The sequence below is a fragment of the Coffea eugenioides genome, chromosome 5 (assembly GCF_003713205.1).
Source record: "Coffea eugenioides isolate CCC68of chromosome 5, Ceug_1.0, whole genome shotgun sequence".
In the NCBI taxonomy this organism is placed as follows: Eukaryota; Viridiplantae; Streptophyta; class Magnoliopsida; order Gentianales; family Rubiaceae; genus Coffea; species Coffea eugenioides.
In genome coordinates, this window is record NC_040039.1 from 41,386,858 (window position 1) to 41,411,101 (window position 24,244).

The 24,244-nt window shown below is 36.3% G+C and overlaps 4 protein-coding genes and 1 long non-coding RNA gene across 6 annotated transcripts; 3 read left to right on the forward strand and 2 right to left on the reverse strand.

Annotated features, from left to right (window-relative positions):
* Positions 1-5,254: 5,254 nt before the first annotated feature.
* Positions 5,255-7,189, forward strand: LOC113772346. Of its 2 annotated transcripts, none has more exons than XR_003468525.1 (3): positions 5,255-5,701; positions 5,926-5,944; positions 6,769-7,189. XR_003468525.1 is itself a non-coding variant. In XM_027316938.1 (3 exons), the coding sequence occupies exons 1-3, from the start codon at positions 5,608-5,610 to the stop codon at positions 6,946-6,948; spliced, it is 378 nt and encodes a 125-aa protein (XP_027172739.1). In that variant the 5' UTR covers positions 5,255-5,607; the 3' UTR covers positions 6,949-7,189. The 2 variants fall into 2 exon arrangements, 1 of the variants encoding a protein (XP_027172739.1); XM_027316938.1 differs by having other exon boundaries at positions 6,684-7,189.
* A 3,127-nt stretch (positions 7,190-10,316) lies between these two features.
* LOC113771671 (putative late blight resistance protein homolog R1A-3) lies at positions 10,317-14,108 on the forward strand. Its single transcript, XM_027316241.1, has one exon. It carries the CDS (start codon positions 10,317-10,319, stop codon positions 14,106-14,108), a length of 3,792 nt encoding a protein of 1,263 aa, XP_027172042.1.
* An 804-nt stretch (positions 14,109-14,912) lies between these two features.
* LOC113772561 lies at positions 14,913-15,690 on the reverse strand. Its single transcript, XR_003468566.1, has 2 exons — positions 15,331-15,690; positions 14,913-15,153 (listed from the first exon to the last, which is right to left on the reverse strand). It is a non-coding gene; the product is annotated as an uncharacterized LOC113772561 (long non-coding RNA).
* A 471-nt stretch (positions 15,691-16,161) lies between these two features.
* On the reverse strand, positions 16,162-18,684 carry LOC113770364 (probable pterin-4-alpha-carbinolamine dehydratase, chloroplastic). The gene is made up of 3 exons (XM_027314794.1): positions 18,210-18,684; positions 17,559-17,751; positions 16,162-16,540 (listed from the first exon to the last, which is right to left on the reverse strand). Exons 1-3 carry the CDS (start codon positions 18,579-18,581, stop codon positions 16,449-16,451), a joined length of 657 nt encoding a protein of 218 aa, XP_027170595.1. The 5' UTR covers positions 18,582-18,684; the 3' UTR covers positions 16,162-16,448.
* A 2,167-nt stretch (positions 18,685-20,851) lies between these two features.
* Positions 20,852-23,867, forward strand: LOC113770957 (putative late blight resistance protein homolog R1B-14). The gene is made up of 2 exons (XM_027315586.1): positions 20,852-22,587; positions 22,738-23,867. Exons 1-2 carry the CDS (start codon positions 20,936-20,938, stop codon positions 23,648-23,650), a joined length of 2,565 nt encoding a protein of 854 aa, XP_027171387.1. The 5' UTR covers positions 20,852-20,935; the 3' UTR covers positions 23,651-23,867.
* The last annotated feature ends 377 nt before the right edge of the window (positions 23,868-24,244 follow it).

The following is a 24,244-nucleotide window of genomic DNA, read 5'->3' on the forward strand; positions in this document are numbered from 1 at the left end:
GATGTGATTTTTCAAGAGTTTTTCAATTCAAAATGGAGTCGACGTGGATTATTGGCGGAAGATTAGGAGGAAGTCTATTTGGTTTCAAAAAGCTAAAAATTAGGAAAATGATAGGATGGCCGGCCCGTGTGATTAATACTCGAAGGAGTCAACAATTAAGAGGATGATTGTTCGGTCTGGGACTTTTGGGTTTCTTAGCAAAAAAATTGGATAGAAAAAAAATAGAGGGGAGCACAAAAAAAGGCCGGATCCCGCGTGATTAAGAGTTGGGGGCAGCAACAAATTCGGGAGGAACAATTCGGCTGGGACTTAGGTCTTTGTACTTTCTTTTTAGCCGACTTTTGAGAGGAAGAAAAGGATAGAAAAGCTAGGAACAATTTTGTAAGTTTCAGATTGCTTTTTCGCATGGTTATTCTCCATTAATGGAGGACTAACCTCCTAATTTTAGTCAAGGGACAACTGAAGATTTGGTTCTGCAATTACGGTGAGATTGAATTTATTTTAATCGCTTCCTCATTTATTGGTATTTATATGATTCCTGCTTTTAATTGTTATAGCTCTTGTGTATGATTGATTAGTGCGCAATAATTAATTATTCATATAGGCTATTTTGCTAAATAGGGGTAATTGAATCCGTAATTGTTCGTTATTTCTATCCCAGTAGCAACTGGTGTAATTGGATTTATGTCAGGGAAACATACGATCTAACTTAAACAAACCCTTGTAGCGTGTTTGTTAGTTAGGATTGGACCTTTCTAATTCTTAATGCAAGCTAGAAATTAAATCCTACAGTCGTACTTAGGGTTGTTTTTGAGTTAGAGAAATAGTTAACATTCGTACCTTAACTATTGAGAAAGTAAGAAAAGGTTGGTTGTTTATCGCGTGTATGACAACTATAACCAATCTATTAATAAATGTGAAATTATCTGTGAATCAATGATCAGTGCATGAACCATTTCTGAAGTGTACCCTTGGCTAGAGTTTCTCTAAGTATTTCTTTTAATTAACTATTTTCTGCATTAATTTATTTAGTTAGCATTTAATCTAAAACCCCCCATACTTTGAACTCTAGAAGAAACGAATTACCTCCAGTCCCTGTGGATTCGACCCTACTCATCGCTATATACAAAATCTGTATGTTTCTCGAGTAGGTATTTATTATTGTACAGGTTCGGCACCTGTCAATAATATTACGTTTCATTGTTATTTTGTATTAGTTGTTTCAATATTACTTTTTGATACTAATAAAGAGAATAAGGATGTTTTTGTGATTTATACGAAAATGTGTGTGTACAATAAAAGAAATATATATATATTGCATGTTTGACGAATAGATTATGCTTAAAAGTGCATGTTATAGTAGAAAATATGTGTAAAAGAAAGAGTGGAGAGTCTGTGAAGTATGTGTCTAAGAGGGGGAGAGAGAGAGAATGTGCGCATGTAGGAGGGAGAGAGAAAGAGAGTACAAGTATATGTGTGAAAATGAGTGGGTGTGTTAGAAACAAAATATTTATGTGAAAGACAGCGTGTGAGAAAAAGAGAGAAAGATAGCAGTGTGTCTAAAAATCTATGTACGTATATGTGGGAGATAGAGTGAATGTGTGTGGGAAAGTGAGTGTGTACATATATGTAAAAGTGTTTGCATGAGATAATTATTTTTTTTTGAGTGAATATATTGTAGTAGTTCATCAATTTAGCAAATTAAGTGATACAACTTTCACTTAAATGTGTGTGGGAAGTGCACGTCAATAAATTTAAATAGAACAGGTTTCAATCAATCCAAAGCTTCCCCTTTCATTAGATCTGTTTTGCCAGAGACACTCAAGATTGCCTCTTTTTTTTTCTTGTGGTTAATGTCAGTAAAGGTGGATAGGCATCAAATTGCTTTAGCCCATAAGTTGACAACTTCAGCAGACTCTTGTAATAATTTGAAATTATTAAAAAAATGTTGTGACTTGTTTTTTTTAAAAAAAATTATATGAGAAAGTGAAAGTAGTTTGTTTTTTGTGTGAAAGGATCAGATTAGATTTCTTGGAAATGCACATTCTACAAAGGCAATAAAAAATTGAGCATGATGCATCTTGATAGGTTGCGATTTTATCATTTATTTTATTATTAATTTCCCTTATTGCCTGACTCGATGTGGATTAATTGCTGGATTCTACTCACTTTTAGTATTCTACATTTATTTCAGGGAGTAGAACGAAAATATGATAACAGGTGTCAATTTGGCAGAAAAGGCGTCCAAATGATAGAGCTTGTCTCAGGGGCATTTTTTAAAAAGAAGACGTTACGCCCATTTTGGTAATTTCTGCAAAGGCAAGGACGAACGGAAGACTTGAGTGTTCTTTTTCCCTTGGAGGGCCGCCGCATAGAGGATTGAAAAAAGGGGACTTAAGTTCCGTTTGATAAAACTGAATCTGAATTCTAAATTCTAAATTTTGAAATATAAATACTGAAACAATTAATTTGCTGAATTTTAAGCATTGAAAAAAATATATGAATGTCTGAATTTTAATGCTAAACCTATTTATACTGTTTAATAAATATTTATAACTGAATGCTTAATAAGTTTAATTTGACAATTTTGCCCTTATATCATTTCATTCAAAAAAGAAATAGAATCTATGATTTAATTAGTTTAAAATTGTTAGGTATGAAAATGACAATATTTATTTTTAAATCAAATTAATATAAAAGATGAAATATATTATATGAGAAATATGGAGAAGATGTGAAAGTCATTAAAAAGGGAGAAAAGAGAAACTAAAAATCATTAGATATAGAATATTATATTGTTTAATTAGATAAGAATTTTAAACATAATTAACAAACAATGATAGATTTGGTAGATAAGATAAGGTGGTTGAAATAATTCTATTGATTCTTATCAAAATTAAGCATTCAGTTAGGATTCTTGTGCTGAAAAAAGTACACACAGATTCAGCACTACTTAACAAGTTCAGCAAATAGATTTTTATTTATCAAACACTCAAAACATTTGAATGTTTGAAAAAATTCAGATTCAACGTTTTTTTATATTATCAAACAGACCCTTAGATAGGAATCAGATAGGCATTAGAGGGAGCAGAGGATTTCGGTCTCCTTTAGCCTAGTTTTTCCTTGACTTTTCACGGGGAGTTCCTTTTGCTTTCTTCTTACGCATGTCAGGCACTACTTAGTAGTTCTTAGCTTTGACTTTTCTTTTGGTTCTTGGTAGCTTTTCTCCTCGGATATTAGGAACAATTAGGAAGATATTGAATCATCCTCTGTAACTTTGCTTTCCTTTATTCCTTTGACCGAATTGAATTTGCCCATTTTCCAATTGATGGCCGCTGCTCTCTCTTCACTTTTGCATGGGTTTTTCGCATCAAATATGAACTAATTTCTTCACTCTAGTTAAGAAACAACGGAGGCTTTGGTTCGCCTAAAACTTGTGAGATTGATTTAATTTTATCTTTTTCTTTTATTTATTGGTATTCGCATATCTCTTGATTACAGGATTTATGATTATTTAATTAATTGATTGTCATGGATCCAGATAATTAGTTAATTTGATAATCTATTGTCAGTTAGGGCATTAAATCCGTAATTGTTTACTTGCCTTGAATTAGTGACAACTAGCGTGATTGGATTTGTGTCAGGGAGATACGCGGGCTAATCTGAAATAACCCTGATAGTACGTTATTGACAGGTTGTCAGCCTGTGCAATAATAAAAATCTGCTCAACTAAAGTTAATTTTTGTAAATAGTGGTAAGTAGGGTCGAATCCACAGGGATTGGGTAAATGTTTCTTTTCAAATTCACAGTAACAAAGGGGGTTTTTTGTGCAGAAGGTGACAATCAAAGAAATTCAAATAAAATCTAAGAAACTACTAAAAATTAAATAACAATTTACTAAAATCAAATGAATAATAATTAAGGCTCTAGCCAAAAAATAACTTCAGCAATGGTTCACCCAATTGATCATCAATGCACGAGCAATTCCAATTATTCATTAATAAATAGGTTATAACTGCCAAACAAGCGACGACAGTCAACCGCTCTTTACTGTGTCGGTGATTAAGGTACGCCCGTTAATCACTGCTCTAATTGAGAAATAATCTTAGGTACGCCCATAAGATTTAATTTTCCAATTGCCTTACGTATTAGAGGAGTTCTATTCTAACCAAATAACGCACTACCAGGGTTATTTTAGATTAGCTCGCGTATTCCCCTGACACAAATCCAATTATGTCAGTTGTTACTATTTCAAGACAATTAAACAATTACGGATTTAATACCCTAATTGACAATAAATTACCAAATTAACTAATTATCCAGATCCAAGAAAATCAATTAATTAAATAATCATAAGTATTGCAATCAAGGAATATGCGAATACCAATAAATAAAAAGAAAAGATAAAATTAAATCGATCTCATAATTTTTAGGCAACCCAAAGCATCCGTTGTTCCTTGATTAGAGTGGAAAAATTAGTTCATCCCGAATGAAAAGAACCCACGCGAGAATTCAGAAATAAAATATTCACGAGCATCATCCTTCGAAATTGGGAAGAGCTCCAATTCGTTTAATTGGTGAAAAGCTCCTGACATGCGCAGGAGAAATCCACCCAAGACTCAAGGGAAAAGTCTAAAGAAGAACTAAGCTAAAGGTCCTACATCTACCAACTAGATAAGAGAACAACTCAAGTTCTCCATTGATGCCAAGTGTCAAGGTCTCATTTGAGAAAACAAATTTCATTTCTTTATTTTGGACATTAAAGAGAGTGAAATGTCTATTTGAACCTTGGTATTCAAGTTCAAAGGCCTAATAGTTCCTTACTATTTAGGGGCTAATTGGTAAAAATAGTTTAATTATTTTCATTTGATTCTTTTGTTTGGTTTTTAATTGGTGAGAAAGGTCAATTGAATCCTTTTATGAAAACTAGCTCTTCAAATAGTTGCTAACTATTTAGGGTTATTTTTGTCTATTTGAAATTATTCCTATTATATTTCTCTGGTCAAATGCAAATAGTTGTAGACTATTTGGGTGTCCTTTTATCACATGGGGTGTTTTGGATTACATTATATTTATTAAATATTCCTAATTATAATATAAATTAACGGAGTCATACCCGTTAGAACTAATGTTCCTGTGTTATTGCCGTTAGTATGACTAATGCTGATAATGTAGGTTAGTCAACACCATTAAGGTCTTATTAGTCAGTGAAGTTCTTCTTCATTTAAGCATACTTTCCTTCCTCTTTCTTTGCGTTGCGTAGCCTCTTCCTTTCCGCCGATTAGTAGCCAGCTATATGAGCCTGCAAAATCTTCAATTTTCAACCAATTCCTTCAACAACTAATCGTCCTTCCTTTTGATTGCAATCCACAAATTCCTCCGCACGCACGTGAATTTTTGTTTTACCCCAAAAATTAGGTCACTGAAATTTCTTTTCCCCAAAATTTGCGAGCCTGCAAAATTTTCAGTTTTCTGCCAATTGCTCCAGCAACTAATTGTACTTCCTTTCGATTCACTTCCAAAAAATCCTCCTCATCCACATGAATTCTTCTTTTCTCCCAAAAAACAGCTCATTTTAGGTATGGCTACTGTACCGAGTTATCATCCATGTACAGCTTTGAGAACTTACTATTTCCAGCCTTATATATACCTTTGTTTCCCACTTTTGCCGGTATTCAGAAGAGGAGCAAACAAAATCTAGGTATGTTTCTATTTTCTCTCTTCCTATTTTTGAGTTGCAAGTTTTTTAGTTTGAATGTTCTTCCCTCCTGTTTATCATTGACTTCCGTTAATTAGACACTGTCATGTGTTTCATATTATGCATAAAAGAGTGATTATGATGGTAATTTATCGATTAACTTATGTTTACTTTTTTTCTTTGTTTTTATTGATTTCAAATGTTGCCCGACTTTTGCCAACATTCAGCCGAGCAAAGAAAATATAGGTATGTTTCTATTTTCTCTCCTTCTATTTTGAACTGCAATTTTTAAATTTCATTGTTGTTGCATCTGTCTATTGCCTTCCGTTAATTAACGACCTCCATGTGTTTGATGTTATGCTATGATGGTTATTTTTCGGATTAGCTTATGTTTATTTTTCCCTCTTTTTTAATTTCAAATGCTGCATGATGTTGTTAGCTGTTTATGTATTGAAAAATTAGATAATTTAGTGTTATTATAGTTTGGGTTATTAAGGTAGTGCTTGCAAGTTCCATTTTTTCTCATGCATACACTTGTTGGATCAAGTGAACCACATGGTCCATGAAGCATATGTTTAATGACCAAATTATATAGATGTTCATTTTTCTCTTTATTTGGTATCTCAGCACAGACAATTTTATCATATTCTTCAGGGGTATACATCTTGAATTTTGACTTTAAAATTAGCAAGAAGTGTGCATGTGGTAGTCCACGTTTTTGGTATTCAATGACATAAGTCTTTCATTAGCACAGTTTTTGTGACACGATATTTGTTTAAAAAGATAAAAAGTTTATTAAAATGAATTTTTTTGGAATAATATGAAAAAGAATTTCGAAGTAATCTCACTTTTTGGACAAAATTCACTAGAATTACTTATATGTTTTCACCAATTGGCTAATTGAACACGAGACAAGTATATTGAATTACTAAAAATAGTTAGTTGAAGTGTTTGGTGGTAAGGTGTTTTTATCTTTCTAATTTAGGTACTTGGGGCTTATGACTAGAGTGGCAACAATCCTTTACCCCCAGAACTGTGGTTTCTTCCTTACTTTCTTCCAATACATCCAGGTCTGCTTGCTGTTCTCCTCATGGTCTTCATTTTCTGTACGTGCAAAAAGAAGCCTTGAGTTTCCAGAAAGTCCATCTCAAAATGAAGCTTTCCTGACAGACACTCCTCCTAAACGTGCAACAAAAGCTGGCAATATCAAAGACAACCCAGCAAAGAAAGCTAAGCCTAAGCAAGACTGATATGCCCTCATTCTGGACTTTTGTTAAATCTTTTGTTCATTGCCTTGGTGCCTGACTTCATTGCTTAGACAATGTGTTTTGAATTATATTATGATCCATTATTCTTTTGACTTAAAAAGTAATGGATCCTAATATGGCCATTAATAGTTGTTGTAACTCAATAGGCAATGAAGCACTCAAATATGTATTCTACTAAGACATGAATGACTTATTTATGTAATGTATGGTTTTCATTTGCATATTATTTACTTCTTGAACCTTAGCAAATTATCCTCATTGTTACAGACTTTTTTGATCATGTCAGTGGGTGGGCCGCTGCGTAGCACGGCCAGAACCATACTAGTACATACGAAGAAGGTAAAACAACTACTCTAAAAAACCAATAAAGAAAAGTCAAAAGCTAGGCTACTCCCATAGTGCCCCTTCTCTGCGCTTTTTCTATCCAGGTCTTATTCTCAGGTGCGGCGGCTCTCGCCCCAGAAAAAAGACTCGAGCCCTTCGGTTCTTTTTTCTTTGCCGTCTTCGGCAAAATTACCGAAAAGGGCTCACATCTATTTGTTCCAAAAATGCCCTCGAATGCCTTCTATTTGAATTCTTTCCCGATGACTGTCAAATTGGCATTGGTTGTGGTATTTTCGTTCTACTCCCTGAAATAAATGCAAATTACGAAAAGTGAATAGAATCTAATGATTAATCCACATCAGGTCAGGTAATAGGAGAAATTAATAATAAAATAAATGATAAAATTACAACCTATCAGTTATTTGGTTAGAATAGAGCCCCTCTAATACGTAAGGCAATTGGAGAATTAAATCTTATGGGTGTATCTAGGATTATTTCTCAATTAGAGCAGTGATTAACGGCGCGTACCTTAATCATCGACACAGTAAGGAGGGGTTGACTGTTATCGCTTGTTTGGCAGTTATAACCTATTTATTAATAAATAATTGGAATTGCTTGTGCATCGATGATCAATTAGGTGAACCATTGCTGAAATTATTTCTTAGCTAGACCTTTAATTATTGTTACTCTAATTTTAGTGAATTGTCATTTAATTTCTAGCTAGCTATTTATTTTTATTTTTATTTGAATTTCTTTGATTATCATCGTTTATACAAAAAACCCTCTGTGTTACTTTGGATTTCTTAAGAGACAAATATCCCCAATCCCTGAGGATACGACCCTACTTGCCATGTCTACAAATTCATAATTATTTGTGAAAAAATGCCATCCCCTTCCGGTATATCGGATCAAGCAAACTTTTCGGGAACATGGTGAATTAAGTAACCCATTGCACACCTAAAGTTCCTATTTCAATACTTGGAATCGGGTTTTGACTAATTTAACTGGTAATTAGGTTTATTTTTATTATTGTACAGGTTTCGACACCCTGTCACATCTAAGTTGAATTCCAGTCTGGATGGCCTTGAGATTAGGCGAAGATGAGTTTTCAAAGTCTCTTTTATTTCATTGAAAATCTCAAACTTCATAAAATATTGTCATGAAGTTTCCTAGTAATTTGTCTTATTTTTCCACAATTTTTCAGTCAATGGTGTCCCTTGTCAATTTTTATGCACCATGCCATGTGGGCAACATATAAAATTCGACTCAAACATATAAAAAGTTCACAATATTATCATATCAAAATCAATGGCGCACTCTCTCGATGATCTTGACTCCCTATATCTTTAAAATAATTTAGTTGTCCTTCAGGCCTGCCCGGGCATTGATGGCGCCTGAAGTTGCAGACCTTGTCACAGTTATCATTTCTTTTGGATTGCAATTTTTTTTTTTTTTTGAAAAAAAATAATTTTTTATGATATGACATGTATAAGGTAAAAATAATCGTCAAAAATATATTTACATTAGATTCTGAAAAGAAAATTTCAAATAGTACCCAATAATTGGAATTCAAACAAGATATTACCTTATGAAACTAACTCTTCGTGCATATATCAGCAGAATTAAACATTAATTCAATTCTAGACGACATTAGTGCTGATGAAGCTAAGTATTCGTTAAAATCTACATGTTGGTTATCAAGATTTGCCAAAAAAAAAAAAAGTTAAATTTTGTTTTACTTGTATTATAAACACAATTTTCAACCATATTTTTTATTTTATATATATTACATCACAAAAAAGTATTACAGTATTATTTCGAATATTTGTTTTCCAAATAGTCTCCAATCCCAACATATTGACTAACAAGAAATGGTCATCAATTTTCTCAGCACCCAACACAAAAGATGGCATTTACAGCTTTGAAATAAGATAAGAGTGACATAATGCGTTTTCCTTGGAAAAGAAGATTGATAAGTGAAGCAAGGGCTTAAACTTTAAACAGCTGAGAATAACGCTGTTAATATGCAAATAAAATGTGTACAATTGCATATGGCTATGTTTCCAAACAATCATAATACAAATATTTCAAAAATGTTCCACGACATATCCTTTCACCATCTGAAAGCGCTCTTTTTAATTCTAGCTAAAAAGGGTTGCTGATTTAGTTCATTTCCTCAAGGTATAAATATAACACTGCAGTGCTGGTAGGGCTGTCAATGACCTGGACCCGGACCGGATCCGTCAAATTTATCCGGGTATGAGTAGGGATTTAATTTCGTTACCCGGATCCGGATCCGTTTTGTCAAACAAAAAAACGAGTCAGATACGGAATATAGTATTCCGACCCGTATTGGACCCAGATCTAGATATAAATGGATTAATAATTTAAAAAATATATATTTATTAATATAATTTGATTAGGAAGATATATTTGAGTAATCAATATAATTGGATCCGGATCCTAATCAATATAATTTGATTAGGGTGATGTATTTGAGTAAGATTAATTTGATTTCTTTTCTTATTTGATTTTTTTTTTGTATTAGTTAGAAATTAGTTTATAAATATATGTTTTTTTCTCATTTTTTTAGAAATTATAAATTTTGTTAGTTTTTTTCTGATAGACCCGGATCCGAATCCGGAACATAGAGTAAAAGACCCGTCAGATAAACTGGTCGGATCCGGATCCGATATAGTGTGCCGGATCCGGGTCTGGAATAATGAATTTCGGCCCGAACCCGTCCCGTTGACAGGCCTAAGTGCTGGGACCAAATGAGAAACGCATGGGCAATCGAGCCAATTGGGTAATCTTTTTCATCTTCCAGAAAATAACAATTCATCTTCGCTTTTTCCCTTTTTTCCCCTGCTCTGGATTAATCATAGATACAGTACTCATTAAGAAGTATATACTAGGAATTTATGTACAAGAGAAAAGGAGAGCACTTAATCTTCTGTGTGCAAATTATCAGAGCTGTTTCATCTCTAACTTGAATTCCCATTTATTCCCTGATCGATCTTCCTTAGATGGCCTCCAGTAGTATTCCTTGTATCCGCTCCGCCATAGATGATCTGGGGTTCCTGAGGAACATTTGTGGATTTTGGAAGCGTCATTTTTTCCACACCCCAATAGGGGGCCTAGCATTTCTGAGAACATTTCTTCTGTGCGCAAGAAAGTGTAGTAATCATGTTGATGCAAATCTAGCAGCTCTGCTAGTTAGGATTGAAGATGTCATATCCAGAAGGGCACAGGAGATTCACTCCTTTCGTCTCGCTACTTTGGAAGGTGACAAATTTCCAGATGACGTTGTGCGTACTGCCTATCAATTAGTAAAAGAAATCGGATCTTTCAATCAAGAAATAAACCATTGGTACGTTGTTTTCTCAGATTGCTCGTCAGGGCAGTCTACTGATTCCCTTGTCAATAAAGATGACCTTATGGAACTCATGGACTCTCTTCTGGAGAATCTGGTGGATTTCAGTTATTGGCAAAATGCTCCAGATCTGGAAGTAGTAGAACACACCGGAGCCTTTAGAGTGAAGCTTACATTCTTGAAAAACTTTCTGCATTTTATCACTCTGCATGAAGTTGAAGATGGGCAATTGGAACTGTTATTGACTCGTACTGAAGCTGTGGCTGTTAATGTAGCAAGACATATTTTTATGTGCGGGTCTATCAAGTGTAAAGAAGAGCTGATGCAAATCAAGAATGGAGACTCTTGCAAACTGATGCAGAATATTGTTCCCGTAGAGACTTGCAAGGCCCTGATTGCTTCTAATTTATCAAGCCACTCAGACAGGGAAATAGATGAGCAGATGTTGAAGGACTTCGTGGATATGCTCTTATCTAATCTATGGGACATATTAAAGTCTGGTACTTGTCTTATGATTCATCTAAGAGATCAACTGCAAAAGCTTTATGAGGGACTAAGATCCGTGAGAAACATTCTCAAGGAGAAGCCAAAGAAATTTGATGAAAAAATGAGAGATCTTACTGGACTTGTGGTCCATGATGCAGGACTGGCTATTTTCTCTCTTTCTCTCAACGCAATGAATGACGAATTGGTCAACGAAATGCATCTTGTATCTTCTGATTTGCTAGAAAACTTTAAGGTTATCCAGGCAACAGTTGCAGAGGAATTCCCAAAAAGATCATCCTTCAAATTTCCTAGGACCAATGAGTTGGGATTTATCGATTTTCTTCTGAAATACATGATGGATTTGACAAGTCCTGAGGCAAGTTCAGTTGCTTTCGTAAGCTATCCAATTCAAACAATCCAGGAAGAACTTGTTTTCTTGCGCTCTTTTCTGCAAAAAATTGTGGAGTTGCGCAATGAAAATGAGGAGCTTCAATCACTTTGGGATCGTGTTGTACAGGTAGCATATAGGGTGGAATTTCTTATCGACTCCTTACTGGTTGGATATATTCTGGACTCTTCCTCAATGTCCTTTGATTCCGTTGTGGAAGAAATTAAGATCATCAAAGCTCAAGCCTTGAATTTTCATAGCAAAATGCTTGATCTCAAAGTTGAGGGAGTTACCAAGAGAATCGATCACATGCCATCACAGGGAAGTAAGCCAATGATCAACGACGTGGTGGTGGGATTCAAGGATGAGGCAACATCGATAATCAATCGCCTCACAAGAGGATCACGCCAGGTGCAAATAGTTCCCATTGTAGGTATGCCAGGACTTGGTAAGACAACTTTAGCTAAAAAAATTTACTATGATGCTTCAGTCATGTACCATTTTCATACGCGCGCTTGGTGTACCGTTTCTCAAGTTTATCACAAGAAAAATCTGTTGCTTGAAATTTTGACTTGTATTGATTCCAAGCTTTCCAAAAAATTTTTTGAGATGAGTGAAGAAGATCTGGCTCATCAAGTCAAAAAATGTTTGCTAAGGAACAAATATCTTATTGTTTTGGATGATGTATGGGACAGTGAAGTATGGAAAGGATTGGAAGCGTCATTCCCTGATGATGGAAATGGAAGTAGAGTTATCTTGACAAGTCGACTCTGTGATATTGCTCCTCAAGGTAAACTCGACCAAGAGCCTCATTCTCTTCGTCGACTCACTCATGATGAGAGCTGGGATCTGCTACAAGAAAAGTTTTGTCCTGGAAAAGATTCGCTTCCTCCAGAATTATGTGAACTCCGGACCCAGATTTTGGAAATGTGTCAAGGATTACCTCTTACTATTGTCATTCTTGCTGGAATTCTAGCAAACATGGAGCAATCTGGCTGGAAGGAGGTTGTGCAAAGTTTAAGTTCAAGCAATATTTCTAGTACAGAACAATGCACTGCTGCATTGGAGTTGAGTTACAGACATTTACCAGACAATTTGAAGCCATGTTTCCTTTATTTTGGAGGATTTCCAGAAGACCATGAACACACTATCGAGAGGTTGATTTGGTTATGGGTGGCCGAAGGATTTGTGCAAACAACTCGTTCAAAGAGCGCAGTGGATGTGGCAAATGATTTTATGTTGAATCTCATAGGCAGGAGCTTAGTCATGGTATCTAAACAAAGATGCACTGGGGGAGTCAAAGCTTGTCGGATTCATGATTTGTTACATGAGTTTTGTGTGACAAAAGCCAAAGAAGAAAAGTTTCTGCAGTTGGTACGTGGGTATGATGAACTTTATGCTTTCAATGTGCCACACCACCTACGCCGCTTATGCATCAATTCTAAGCCGGAGCACTTCCAAGAGTCAAGGCTATCTATCCCGGCTGTTCGATGTTTATTGTTCTTCAAATTTGGACCAAGGGAACCATACACTTGGTTTGATCTTTCATTCATCTTTCAGGTCTTCAAACTTCTCAGAGTGTTAGATTTAAGCCAAATAAATCTAGGAGCTACTCTTCCTAGAGAAATAGGGTCGCTTGTTCAGTTGAGATACTTGGCAGTTCTTGGTAATATGAAGTCCATCCCATCATCCATAACCAATCTCTCGAATTTGGAAACTCTTATTCTGGAAATATATGGTTGGCTGATTTCTTTGCCGGATACTATATGGAATATGAAAAGGCTAAGGCATTTACATTTGAAGGACGAAAGCCTAAGGGGAGGTTTCGATTTGCCCACGGAAAATCTTGACAACTCTTCACAGTTGTGCAATTTGGACACTTTCTCCTGGGTAAGCCTTTCTTCTTGGGAAAACATGGACAAGATACTCAGAAAAATTCCAAACATCCGCAAGCTGAAATGCAGGCTCTATGTAGATTGTGATCCTGCTAAGGAGGGTAGCTACAAGATTCTAGTACTTGACTTTCTAGGTCAACTAGAATCGCTCAATCTAAGATTCAGAACAGAAATTGACGAGCGCTATCCCTTTGAGTTTCATTTCTCTTTGACTATTAAAAAATTGACTCTCTCTGGCTTTTGCTTGCCTTGGAGTGATATATCTGCAATTGCAGATCTACCCAATCTTCAGGTTCTCAAATTGCTCGAGCAAACCTTTGTCGGGGAAGAATGGAACATGAAAGAAGAGGAATTCCCCAAACTTCAATTCTTGAAATTAGCTTCGTTGGACATTGTTAAATGGACTGCCTTGGAGTGCGAGAACAGTTTTCCTCGTCTGCAGAAATTGGTATTGGAAAACTGTTATAATTTGGCGGAGATACCATCTTCTTTGGGAAATGTTTCAACTCTTGACATAATTGAGCTGTCTGATTGTCCCAACTGTGCAAGTTCAGTAAATGAAGTTCAAGAAGAACAAATCAGCATGGGAAACACTGATTTCAAGGTTATTTCATCGTCAAGGGATGTACTTTCTTTGTATATTTCTGAATTACTTTTGTCGTCAGACATGCATTAAATCGTTACACTAATATACATATATACCAAAAAGTTGTAATCCAAATGTCCAAAAATGGGTGGCAACTGGCTACCATTATTTCCGGGCCATGCAATTTGGCACACTATCCCATTACCACCTCTTTTTTTCCATTCTTCCATTTTTGCAGAGAATTATCACCTCTATTAGTTCTTCATTCTTGAGCGGGTAATCAGCGTTACCGATCGGGAGCAAAGTCTTTCGCAGCGGTCCCCAACTAACGGGCCTGCATGTGGTTTTACCTTTTGCAGACGGCCCAGCATCCAATTGAGATCCATCTCTACGAAAATGTATTGGCAAGAAGTACTTGGGAATGGGAGGTACATACTCACATTCACGCCTAGTTACCTATCGCTAATTGGACCCTTTTGAGTCTGGGTAGCATCACATTCTTCTTAATCTTCGGGGCTTGGGACCAAATTTTTGGTAGCCCTCCCACAGGGCTATGTTAGTACTGTCTTTAGAACACTCCCACAGGGCTGGATCATGGAACTAAAGTATTTTCCATATAAGCTTCGACTTGACATGCCAGTATTCCAATTTATTTGAACTTAACATCCGAGCTAGTAAAATCTCTGACTAAGCACACAATCAAGAAGAAAATGGAAAGCAGAATGAAAAGCAGGTGTTTGGTATTCAACGGACATTAAACCAAGTTTGCTATTACCCATTGAAGTTTTGCTAGGAAAAGGTGCAGCAAGATGGACCTTGAATTAGCATGTAGCTTCCTATTTCATCCATCAACTTCTGACTAAGTGCAAAATTAAAACTAATAAGAGTGCCCACTGGAGAAAGAAGGTATTGAACATAGAACCTTTACAAGTATTTATATGAAAGTCGGACTTATTAACTGCAGCTTAGATAACATCCATGCAGAGACAGAAAGGAGAAAGATTAATCCGTTCCAACCCAGTTATCTTGCTTAAGAAAGTACTCAGAATCTTTGCAATGAAAGCGAAATGTTTAATTAGAAAGAGCTTGTGGTCAAATATAACTTCGACACCCTTTTCTATTTGCATGTAGCCTCCTGTTTGATCAACAAATTTTGGATCAATACTTCTGAAAGCATATTTTGACGACATTGCAATTGAATAAGCTACTAGGCAAGTTATTTGTGTCATAAAAATTGGATATAGACAAGGAAAGTTTCAGACTAAGCCCAGCAAGTTATTAGACCAAATCATTTATAATGAATAGGACTCACCAGCTTTGCAGTTTGTAGTGCATTGCTCATCTGGCATGCAGGATTTCAATCAGAATGCTATCAATCATACTTCTTTGTGAGATTGATAGAATGCTCTAGCACATTAGATGCTGGACATAAACAGAAGAAACCCTATAATTGCCTGGCTACTTGCATTGCAGAGATAAGCAAGTAGACATCAGGATATTAAAAACTCCTGGCTGCAGGGTCTCACTCATACAGTAGTGTGCAAGGAGAGTACAAGATCCAAGAAAAGTGTACAAGAAAATTGCCTTCCTTCAAGACACAACAGTCAATAGGATCTAGAGACAGTTTTTAGCCTCATGATACTTTGCTCTAATTTAACTTACTGTGCTATTGGTATATCACAAATCTGTTTAATCCAAATGTAAAGAAAAGCTTGTGAGGAAATATTAGTCACTTACTCATCGTCAAAAGGAAGCTGAAAATGTATGTCAGAAATGTTCTACATGTAAATGAATCATCAAGAATAGAATATTCAGAGTTTCTACAAAATATCAGCACATAATTTAATTAAAGAAGGAATTAATTTTTATAGCAATTATTTAAAACAATAAAAATTCATCTTATGTACATTGATACTGTAATGTTTTGTTACACAAACATGCCTAGCTTTATGATGCATGTGAATAGGAGATGTACTAAAATATGACAAAGTTACATCCGAGTACAAATCTAGTTCAAAGTAAAACTTATGTTTTTACTGTATGTCAAATAATCTCAACAAACTGGCACAAATAAGGTTCTCTCTTGTCTCACTAAACCAAATATTAGCCCCATTAATCTCCTATAGTAACAACAGCAACAAAATGACATTGAAATAAATGAATGATATTCAAAAATTTAAGCAGAAGCGGTCTCCATCATAACTGAGTGAAAAACATTCAAACCATAAACAATATTTCTAAAGGAACCAAGAATACACCGAACAAACAAATCATAGCTATGTCTAATATTCAAAAAGAATACTGTCAACATCAGAAGTACAGCATCCAGCCATTTGAGCAAAAAGCTATGAATCTTCAGTTCTAGTTCCCATCAGGACCCGGTAAAGCAAAAAAATTTGGTTTGCACCTTAGATGAACCAGTTTTTCCATTTATGCCCAAACTCTCTTTCTGGGAATGAGATCTGACGATTTAACCTGATCTATTTTAGCAGCTACAATGAAATCGTTCATGCTCAGACCTCCTGCAATTTAAGTCATTGAATTATAGTATTATTAAGTGTAATTAGTAAAAATCATAACAGCAGAAAATAAACCTTGTTATTAAGAAACAAAAAAGAATTTGGTGGCTTAACAAAAAATTTGAAAGGGGATCAGAAGATAGAACAGAATTACAGTAGATTATGTCGATATTGCTACAGTTGAGGTAAGAAACCATTCAAACTCATCTTTCATGATACAGTTACCTTTAAAGATTTTGTAAACCTTCAAAATTAACTCCAGCCCTTTATCTTTGCAAAGTTACAGCACATATACAAATGTGTGAAGCAATAATACTAATGCAGAGGCATGGAAGACCATGTGAAAAATGTCTTGACAGAGCATATAAACAAAGTACTGGACATTTCAAAGTGGGAGGAGTAATGAAACTTGGCTTCCCAAGGAAACTTTCACTGTTCTGTTTTCAGAAATTTCAAACAGGATGGGTAAAGAACAAAAAGAATGAATAAAGCCTCTCAGACTCCTAGTGAATCATGAAAGGCATGTTCAGCTTCTCAATTGGGACAACTTAGGTAGACAGTCAGTCTTCTGATACGCCATAAATAGTGGGTAAAAACAGGGAAAAAGATCATCCGTCGGAAGTCCATGCCCTTGTGAAACCAATGACTCGAATAAAAGGAGTATACCTTATCTAGTCACTTACAATAGCATGATTGAGCTTTTTCCAAATTACACTGTTAGTTTTACTATTAAATTAGTGAAGGAAAGAGTCTCCTTTTCCCCATCAAAACATTGTTGGAAGCACTAAGCATGTTTATCTTTTATAATTTGCTTCTGCAACTCTTCATTTTTGGTCTAGCAGGATCCCTTCTGATTGATATTGTCGTTAACAAATATTCGCAGTGAGTCTTAAATAAGTACTATTCAAAAATTAAACAAAACATTACTATTCAGAATTCAATATTTAGACAACTAAAAGCTGGTTCAGAAATAAGTAACCACAAATCTGAATTATTGTCTATTAGAGACATATGTGCTCACCAATTGAAGAAGTCCATAGTTCAGCTCTTAGTTGATTGGACTCCTCAAGGTGAAGACTAGGGAAGTGCCCTGTAGCACCAATAGCCTTGTATATCCTGTTGATCAGTTCAATCCCACATTGGAAATCTCTCAACTTCCATATGCATTGCAGCCGTAGCCCCTCTTCTCCATTTATCAATCTCCATCCAACAACCTACAAGGTAAATAAATGTACGTGTCCATAAGTGTTGAACCACATTAACATTTCTTGTTCCCTGGGGGTGAAAATTTTATAGTGAAACAACTACCCATGTCCATGCACTTCATTAGAAATGATACATACGCCACAACTTCACACAAGTAAAAGAATAACGCTTTTCATGCAGGAGCGTAACGCCTTCTTCTGTCATGAGCCGATCAAGGCATTGGTTAGAAGATAACCACTACACCTAATCATGCCTTCGAAAAGACATATTGACAGAATGAACAGATACATTTTGACAGTGTGTACACTCTATTACAAGTCCATCAGTGGAATGCACCCGAAGGTGTGCACTTTCACATTCTCATAGTACCACGCCTTTAAGCACTAACTAACAACTAACAACCATTTTTTTAAACCAATTGTACTAAAAACCCAGAAAATAATTCATGTAACTAATAATTTTTTACCTTGAGCAAGAGCTTCTTGGCTTCATCTTCAGAAATGGGCTGCTCATTAGGTGAGATGGGAGTACAATCTTGCTGGGCTAAAGACAGAGCAGTTGCAGTTGGGATCAAGATTTTATGCTCAGTATTCACATTCCCCAGTACTTTCTCCGCAAAATTGCTCTCAACTTCAGCCGGAAAAGGGTCCCTCGCCCCGAAATCCCCCAGAAAATCCGCCCCACTTGCAACTATCCCAGTACTTCTCCTCCTCCTCCTCTGATCAGTCTTGCAGCTGAAAAAGACGAAAGCAGCAGCAGACCTTTGACTTGAAAGAACACTGGGAAGAGATGAATTCAAAGAAAGAATAGAGCACAGATGGCTTGTGGAAGCAGCCATGATTATTGGTGGGAGAGCTGCAGCTAAACCTGCAGGAATGTGGATGGATAAGGAAGGAAGGAAGGATTATCTCTTTTCCGGTTTCTGCTTTCTCCTTGGGAACTCGAACCGGGTTTGGACATTATATGGACGGTACGGTTCTGGCGCCAGAAGACGTTAGTGGTTATAGTTAGATGGGCCCATTGTGCATTATTTTTTGGTACTTGTACAAGTTTGAGGCCCATATTTTAAGACAAACAAATTTCTTTTTTGTTTTTTGGTCGTTAAATAGAAAAATCAAAATTTTGACTAATTCTCCCAAAGCTAGCTTTTCACTAATTCTCCCAATTGATTGGAATCAAGCTTTAGTTTTTTTTTTTTTGGTTTTTGTTTAGGAGAGAAGGGAGCACCTTTATTTTGTTTCGTTTCAACTCGTGATTTTTCTATTACTGTCTTTGGAGTTAGTTCAATCACTTTCTATTTGTCTAGCTTACCTAATGGGACAAACATTTAGAAATTTTTCTATTCATCTGACCTACTTAGCAAGACAAATAGTTAGGAACTTCTGTCTGACCTTACTTGACAGGACTAAATATCTAGTTATTGATAAAGACCAAAACTTCATAAGCTTATTGTGATTAATTGTTAATTATTGAATTAGTATGATTATGTATTTTTATGATAATTGTGTTTAAAATTTATTATAATATTAGCTTACTCATGTCAGTTGAGTAGACGGGCGGGTGCCTGGACTACTTATTGGACAAGTGATATGCTTACTCCATTTGTTAATATTTTTTGAGGATGCATTTTACGAGGAGGTGTATGATCAAGTTTGGGGGCTCGTTACATCAACCTTGCTTTGGTTGTTTTCGTTTGGTAACTGTTGTATATAAAATTGGACTATATCAATGAAGGGCTGTATTTTATATGATAGGTGGATTTTGGAAATAATCATGGTTATTACTAATTGCTTACGAATATAACCAATGGGAAATTTAGAAGTTCACATGTACAAAATTTTAGCTATTTTAATTTTGATGATTGTAGGCATGACGGTGTTATGTCCCGATTTTGGCACTTGACAATGCTCCCCCCTTTCAAAATAGAAGTATAACCTGTTTCTCCTTGAATAATCTCCCCAGTGTGCTCCCACAAGGCAAAGGATAACTCAGCCCCTGTCTGTAGTTGACTTTCTAAGCTTAGAGCTTTTCCCAATTGCTGGAAGAGAAGAGTTGTAAACTGTAAAGACTGTTTTCATTATTCCGAGCAATATTCATCGACTTCTTCCATTTCTATATTGAACTTATCATCCTTATTGTCAGATGGCCTCCAGTTGCCTTACTTCCATTTCAGCCGTCTTGAAAGATCTGCAGTTCCTGAAGAACAGCTGCCCAAAATCTCCAGAATGGGTGGAGGAGCTCCTTAGGTTGACAGACCTGGAAGCGCATCTAAGAATATTCAGAACATTTCTTCTGTGTGTGAGAAAATGGGGCGACGATGATGATGCAGTTCTAGGAGCACTGGTAGTTAGGATGAAAGATGCCATTTCCAAGCAGGGACGGCTGATTTTCACCACCTACAATTTTACTGTGGGCTATACATATCGTATCCGCGATTTAGGAGTTGTGCCCAGTGGTTTAAGATCTTTCCACCCAGAAATCAAGGAATGGTACTTGGTTTCTTCCGATTGGTCATCAAGGCAGTCTAGTAATTCCCAGGTAAAGAAAGATGACCTTATGGAAATCATGGGCTCTCTTCGGGAGAATCTAAATGATATTGTTTACGCAATGCATCTGTACAACAGTTTTAGAGAACAGGCTGAAGCCCTTGAAGAGATGCTAACATTCTTGAAAAACTTCATCTGTTTTGTCACACTTCATGGAGTTGAAGATATGCAATTGGGACCTTTATTGAGTCAGGTTGAATTTGTCGCTGTCAATGCAGCATCCCTCTCTTTTGCGTGGTTCTGTAAGGAGTCCATGTCTATCAAGGATGATACCTCGGACCTGCTGCAGAAGATTATTTATGCAGAACCGCAAGTCCATAAGACTTGTGTCCAGGCCCTGATAGCTTCAAAGTTATCACGACAATCATACTCGGAAACAGATGAGCATGTATTGAGAGGCTTCATCAATTCTCTTATATTTTATCTGTGGGAGATAATAAAGACCAGAGCTTGTCTTATGATCTCTCTGAAGGATCAACTTCGACTGCTTTTTGAGGGACTAATATCCTTCAGAACCATTCTCAAGAAGAACCTTAACAAGTTTGATGAAAAAATGAGATATCTAATTAGATTTGTGCTATGTGATGCGGGACTCGTAGCTTTTTCTATTTCTCTCAATGCCGAGAAAGACGGAGTGCTAAAGGACATGGATCTCGTGTCTTACCAAGATTTTCTGGAAAGGCTCAAGCTTATCAAGGCAGCAGTTGCAGAGACACGTCCAGAAACATCATCATCCAACTTTCCTAGGACCAATGAGTTGGGCTTTATTGCTTTTCTTCAAAAATATATGATGGAACTGACTAGTTCTGAGGCTGGTTCTGTTGCTCTTGTAAACTATCCAATTCAAACAATACAGGAAGAACTTATCTTCTTACACCCTTTCTTGGAGAAAATTGTGGAATTGCGCAATGAAGATGAGGAGCTCCAAGCATTTTGGGACCGTGTTGTAGAGGTGGCATACAAGGCAGAGTTTCTTATCGACTCCTTACTAGTTGGAGATGTTCTTGATTCTTCTTCCATATCATTTGATTCTATTGTAGAAGAACTTAAGATCATCAAAGCTGTGGCCATGAAGATTTTTGAGAGCAATAGACTTGATCTCAAAGTTAAGGAGGTTACGAAGTCACTAAATCACATGCCACCACAGTCAAGCAAGCCAATAATCAGTGATGTGGTGGTGGGATTGGAGGATGAGGCAACCTCAATAATCAATCGACTCACAAGAGGATCATCCCAACTGCAAATAATTCCTATTGTAGGTATGCCAGGACTTGGTAAGACTACATTAGCCAAAAAAGTTTACAATGATTCTTCAGTTATGTCGCATTTTTATGCACGTGCTTGGTGTACTGTCTCTCAAACGTATTACAAGAAAAATCTGTTGCTTCAAATTTTGACTTCTATTCATACCAAGCTTCATGACAAATTTGTTGAGATGTCTGAAGAAGATTTGGCTGCAGAAGTCAGAAGAGGTTTGCTAAGGACAAAATATCTCATTGTTTTGGATGATATATGGGACACTGAAGCATGGAACGCATTGGAAGCATCATTTCCTGATAACCGAAATGGAAGTAGAGTGATCATGACAAGTCGAAATCGTGATCTTGCTGCTCCGAGAGGTGAACTTGATGAAGGACCTCATTTCCTTCGTCCACTCACTCCTGATGAGAGTTGGGATTTGCTAAGTAAAAGGTTATTTCCTGGAAAAGACTTGCCTCCTCCAGAATTATGCGAACTCCGAATGCAAATCGTGGAAATGTGTCAAGGACTACCACTTACCATCGTCATTCTTGCTGGAATTCTAGCAAATGAGGACCAATATAGTTGGAAAAAGGTAGTGGAAGGTTTAAACTCGAGCATGCTCTCTAGTACAGAACAATGCACTGCTGCATTAGAGTTGAGTTACAACAATTTACCAGATTATTTGAAGCCATGCTTTCTATACTTTGGAGCGTTTCCTGAAGATCATGAACACGCTACAGAGAGGTTGAATTGGTTATGGGTGGCTGAAGGATTTGCACAAAAAACTCAGTTCAAGAGCGCAGAGGATGTGGCAAATGATCACATGATGGCTCTTATTAACAGAAGTTTAGTCATGGTTTCCAAACAAAGATCCATTGGTGGAGTCAAAACCTGCCGTGTTCACGATTTGCTTTATGAGTTTTGTGTAAGAAAAGGCAGACAGGAAAATTTTGTGCAGCTGGTGAGCGGGTATGATGAACTATATACTATCAGTGTGCCACACAATCTACGCCGCTTATGCATCAACTCTAATCCAGGACACTTTTGCAAGTCCAGGTTATTTGCTCCCACCATCCGTTCTCTACTATTCTTCAATAATCATGAAAGCTACCAACCTACTGTTACTGACATACCATTCCTTGTTGCCATCAAACTTGTAAAAGTGTTAGATTTGAGCCAATTAAATCTAGGTTCTACTTTTCCTAGAGAACTGGAATTACTTGTTCACTTGAGGTACCTGGCAGTTGTTGGAGATCTGGAGTCAATTGCATCATCAATGTCCAATCTCTTGAATCTGGAAACTTTAATTCTGGAAACGTTTGATAGCGCTGTCTCACTACCAGATACTATATGGAATCTTAAGAAACTGAGGCACTTGGTATTAAAAGGCGACTGCCTAGATGAATATTGTGAGCTTCAGTTGCCCACCTACAATCTTGAGAATGCTGAACATTTGTGTGATTTGAATACGTTGTCCAGAGTAATGCTTCCTTCTTGGGATACCATTGACAAGATGTTTAGAAAATTTCCCAATATCCACAAGCTCAAATGCAGTTTCTACGAGGCTAATGATTCTAGGGATTCAGCTGACAAGGTTCTAGCGCTTGACTTCTTAAGTGGACTAGAATCACTCACTCTCAAGTTCATTAACCATACAGGTGTTCTATGCCAGTTTGAGTTTCAATTTCCTTTGACAATTAGAAAATTGACTCTATCCGGCTTTCTCTTCCCTTGGAGCAAAATATCAGAAATTCAAAATCTACCCAATCTTGCAGTTCTCAAATTACTCGATGGGGCCTTTCAGGGAAAAATATGGAACATGGAAGAAGAAGAGGGGTTCCCTAAAGTTAGTTTCTTGAAAATTGCTTCCCTGGATATTGTCAATTGGACAGCCTCCGAGTACATGGACTGTTTTCCTAGTCTAAGGAAATTAGTATTGGAAGATTGTCAGTTTTTGGAGGAGATCCCTTCTGGTTTGGGGAGCTCAACTCTTGAAACAATTGAGGCCTCTGATTGTCCCTTCTCTGCAAGTTTTATACAGCCACTTCAGGAGGAGCAAATGGACATGGGAAACACTGATCTGAAGATTCACATTTCATCCTCTAAAATGAATTACTGATCTTCTCAAGCATGTCTAGTTTGGGCAGCCAATTTACTCATTTTACATGTTGTTGTTTTTCTTTTAAATCCATTGCTTTTGTACTACTGGTGCTTTTGTTGCATCAGTCTAGCATCAAGATTATTCATGCCATTTCAATATTCTCTATTCTGTCTCAAGTCAGTGTTGGTAGGATCACTTCCCAGTTTTTATGTTGTTCTAAAGATTTAGATCAATGAAGCTGCTGGATTTTTTTCCTCTCAAACTTTAGTTATGATTCCAAAAATGTTTCACAACTTATTTGAGTTAATACTGCTCAGATGCACTATAAATACGATTTTTTCATCCAATTAGAAATTTTGTTCCAATAAGCAATCGATCCATTAACCATAGTAAGAACTAATATTATTAATCTTTAAAGTTTTAATGAAAACAAATTTAGTCCCATATTTAGCACCTACACAGCTTTAAACCCTAAAGTTTGGGCAAGAAAAAATTTGGTCCCCCAATGTCTTGATTTTAAAGTGGATTCTAAACAAGTGAAAATATGTTTGCAATTATTGATAAAATCTAGTCATGTGTCCATTTATTGAATTTAATAATAAAAAAGTAAAA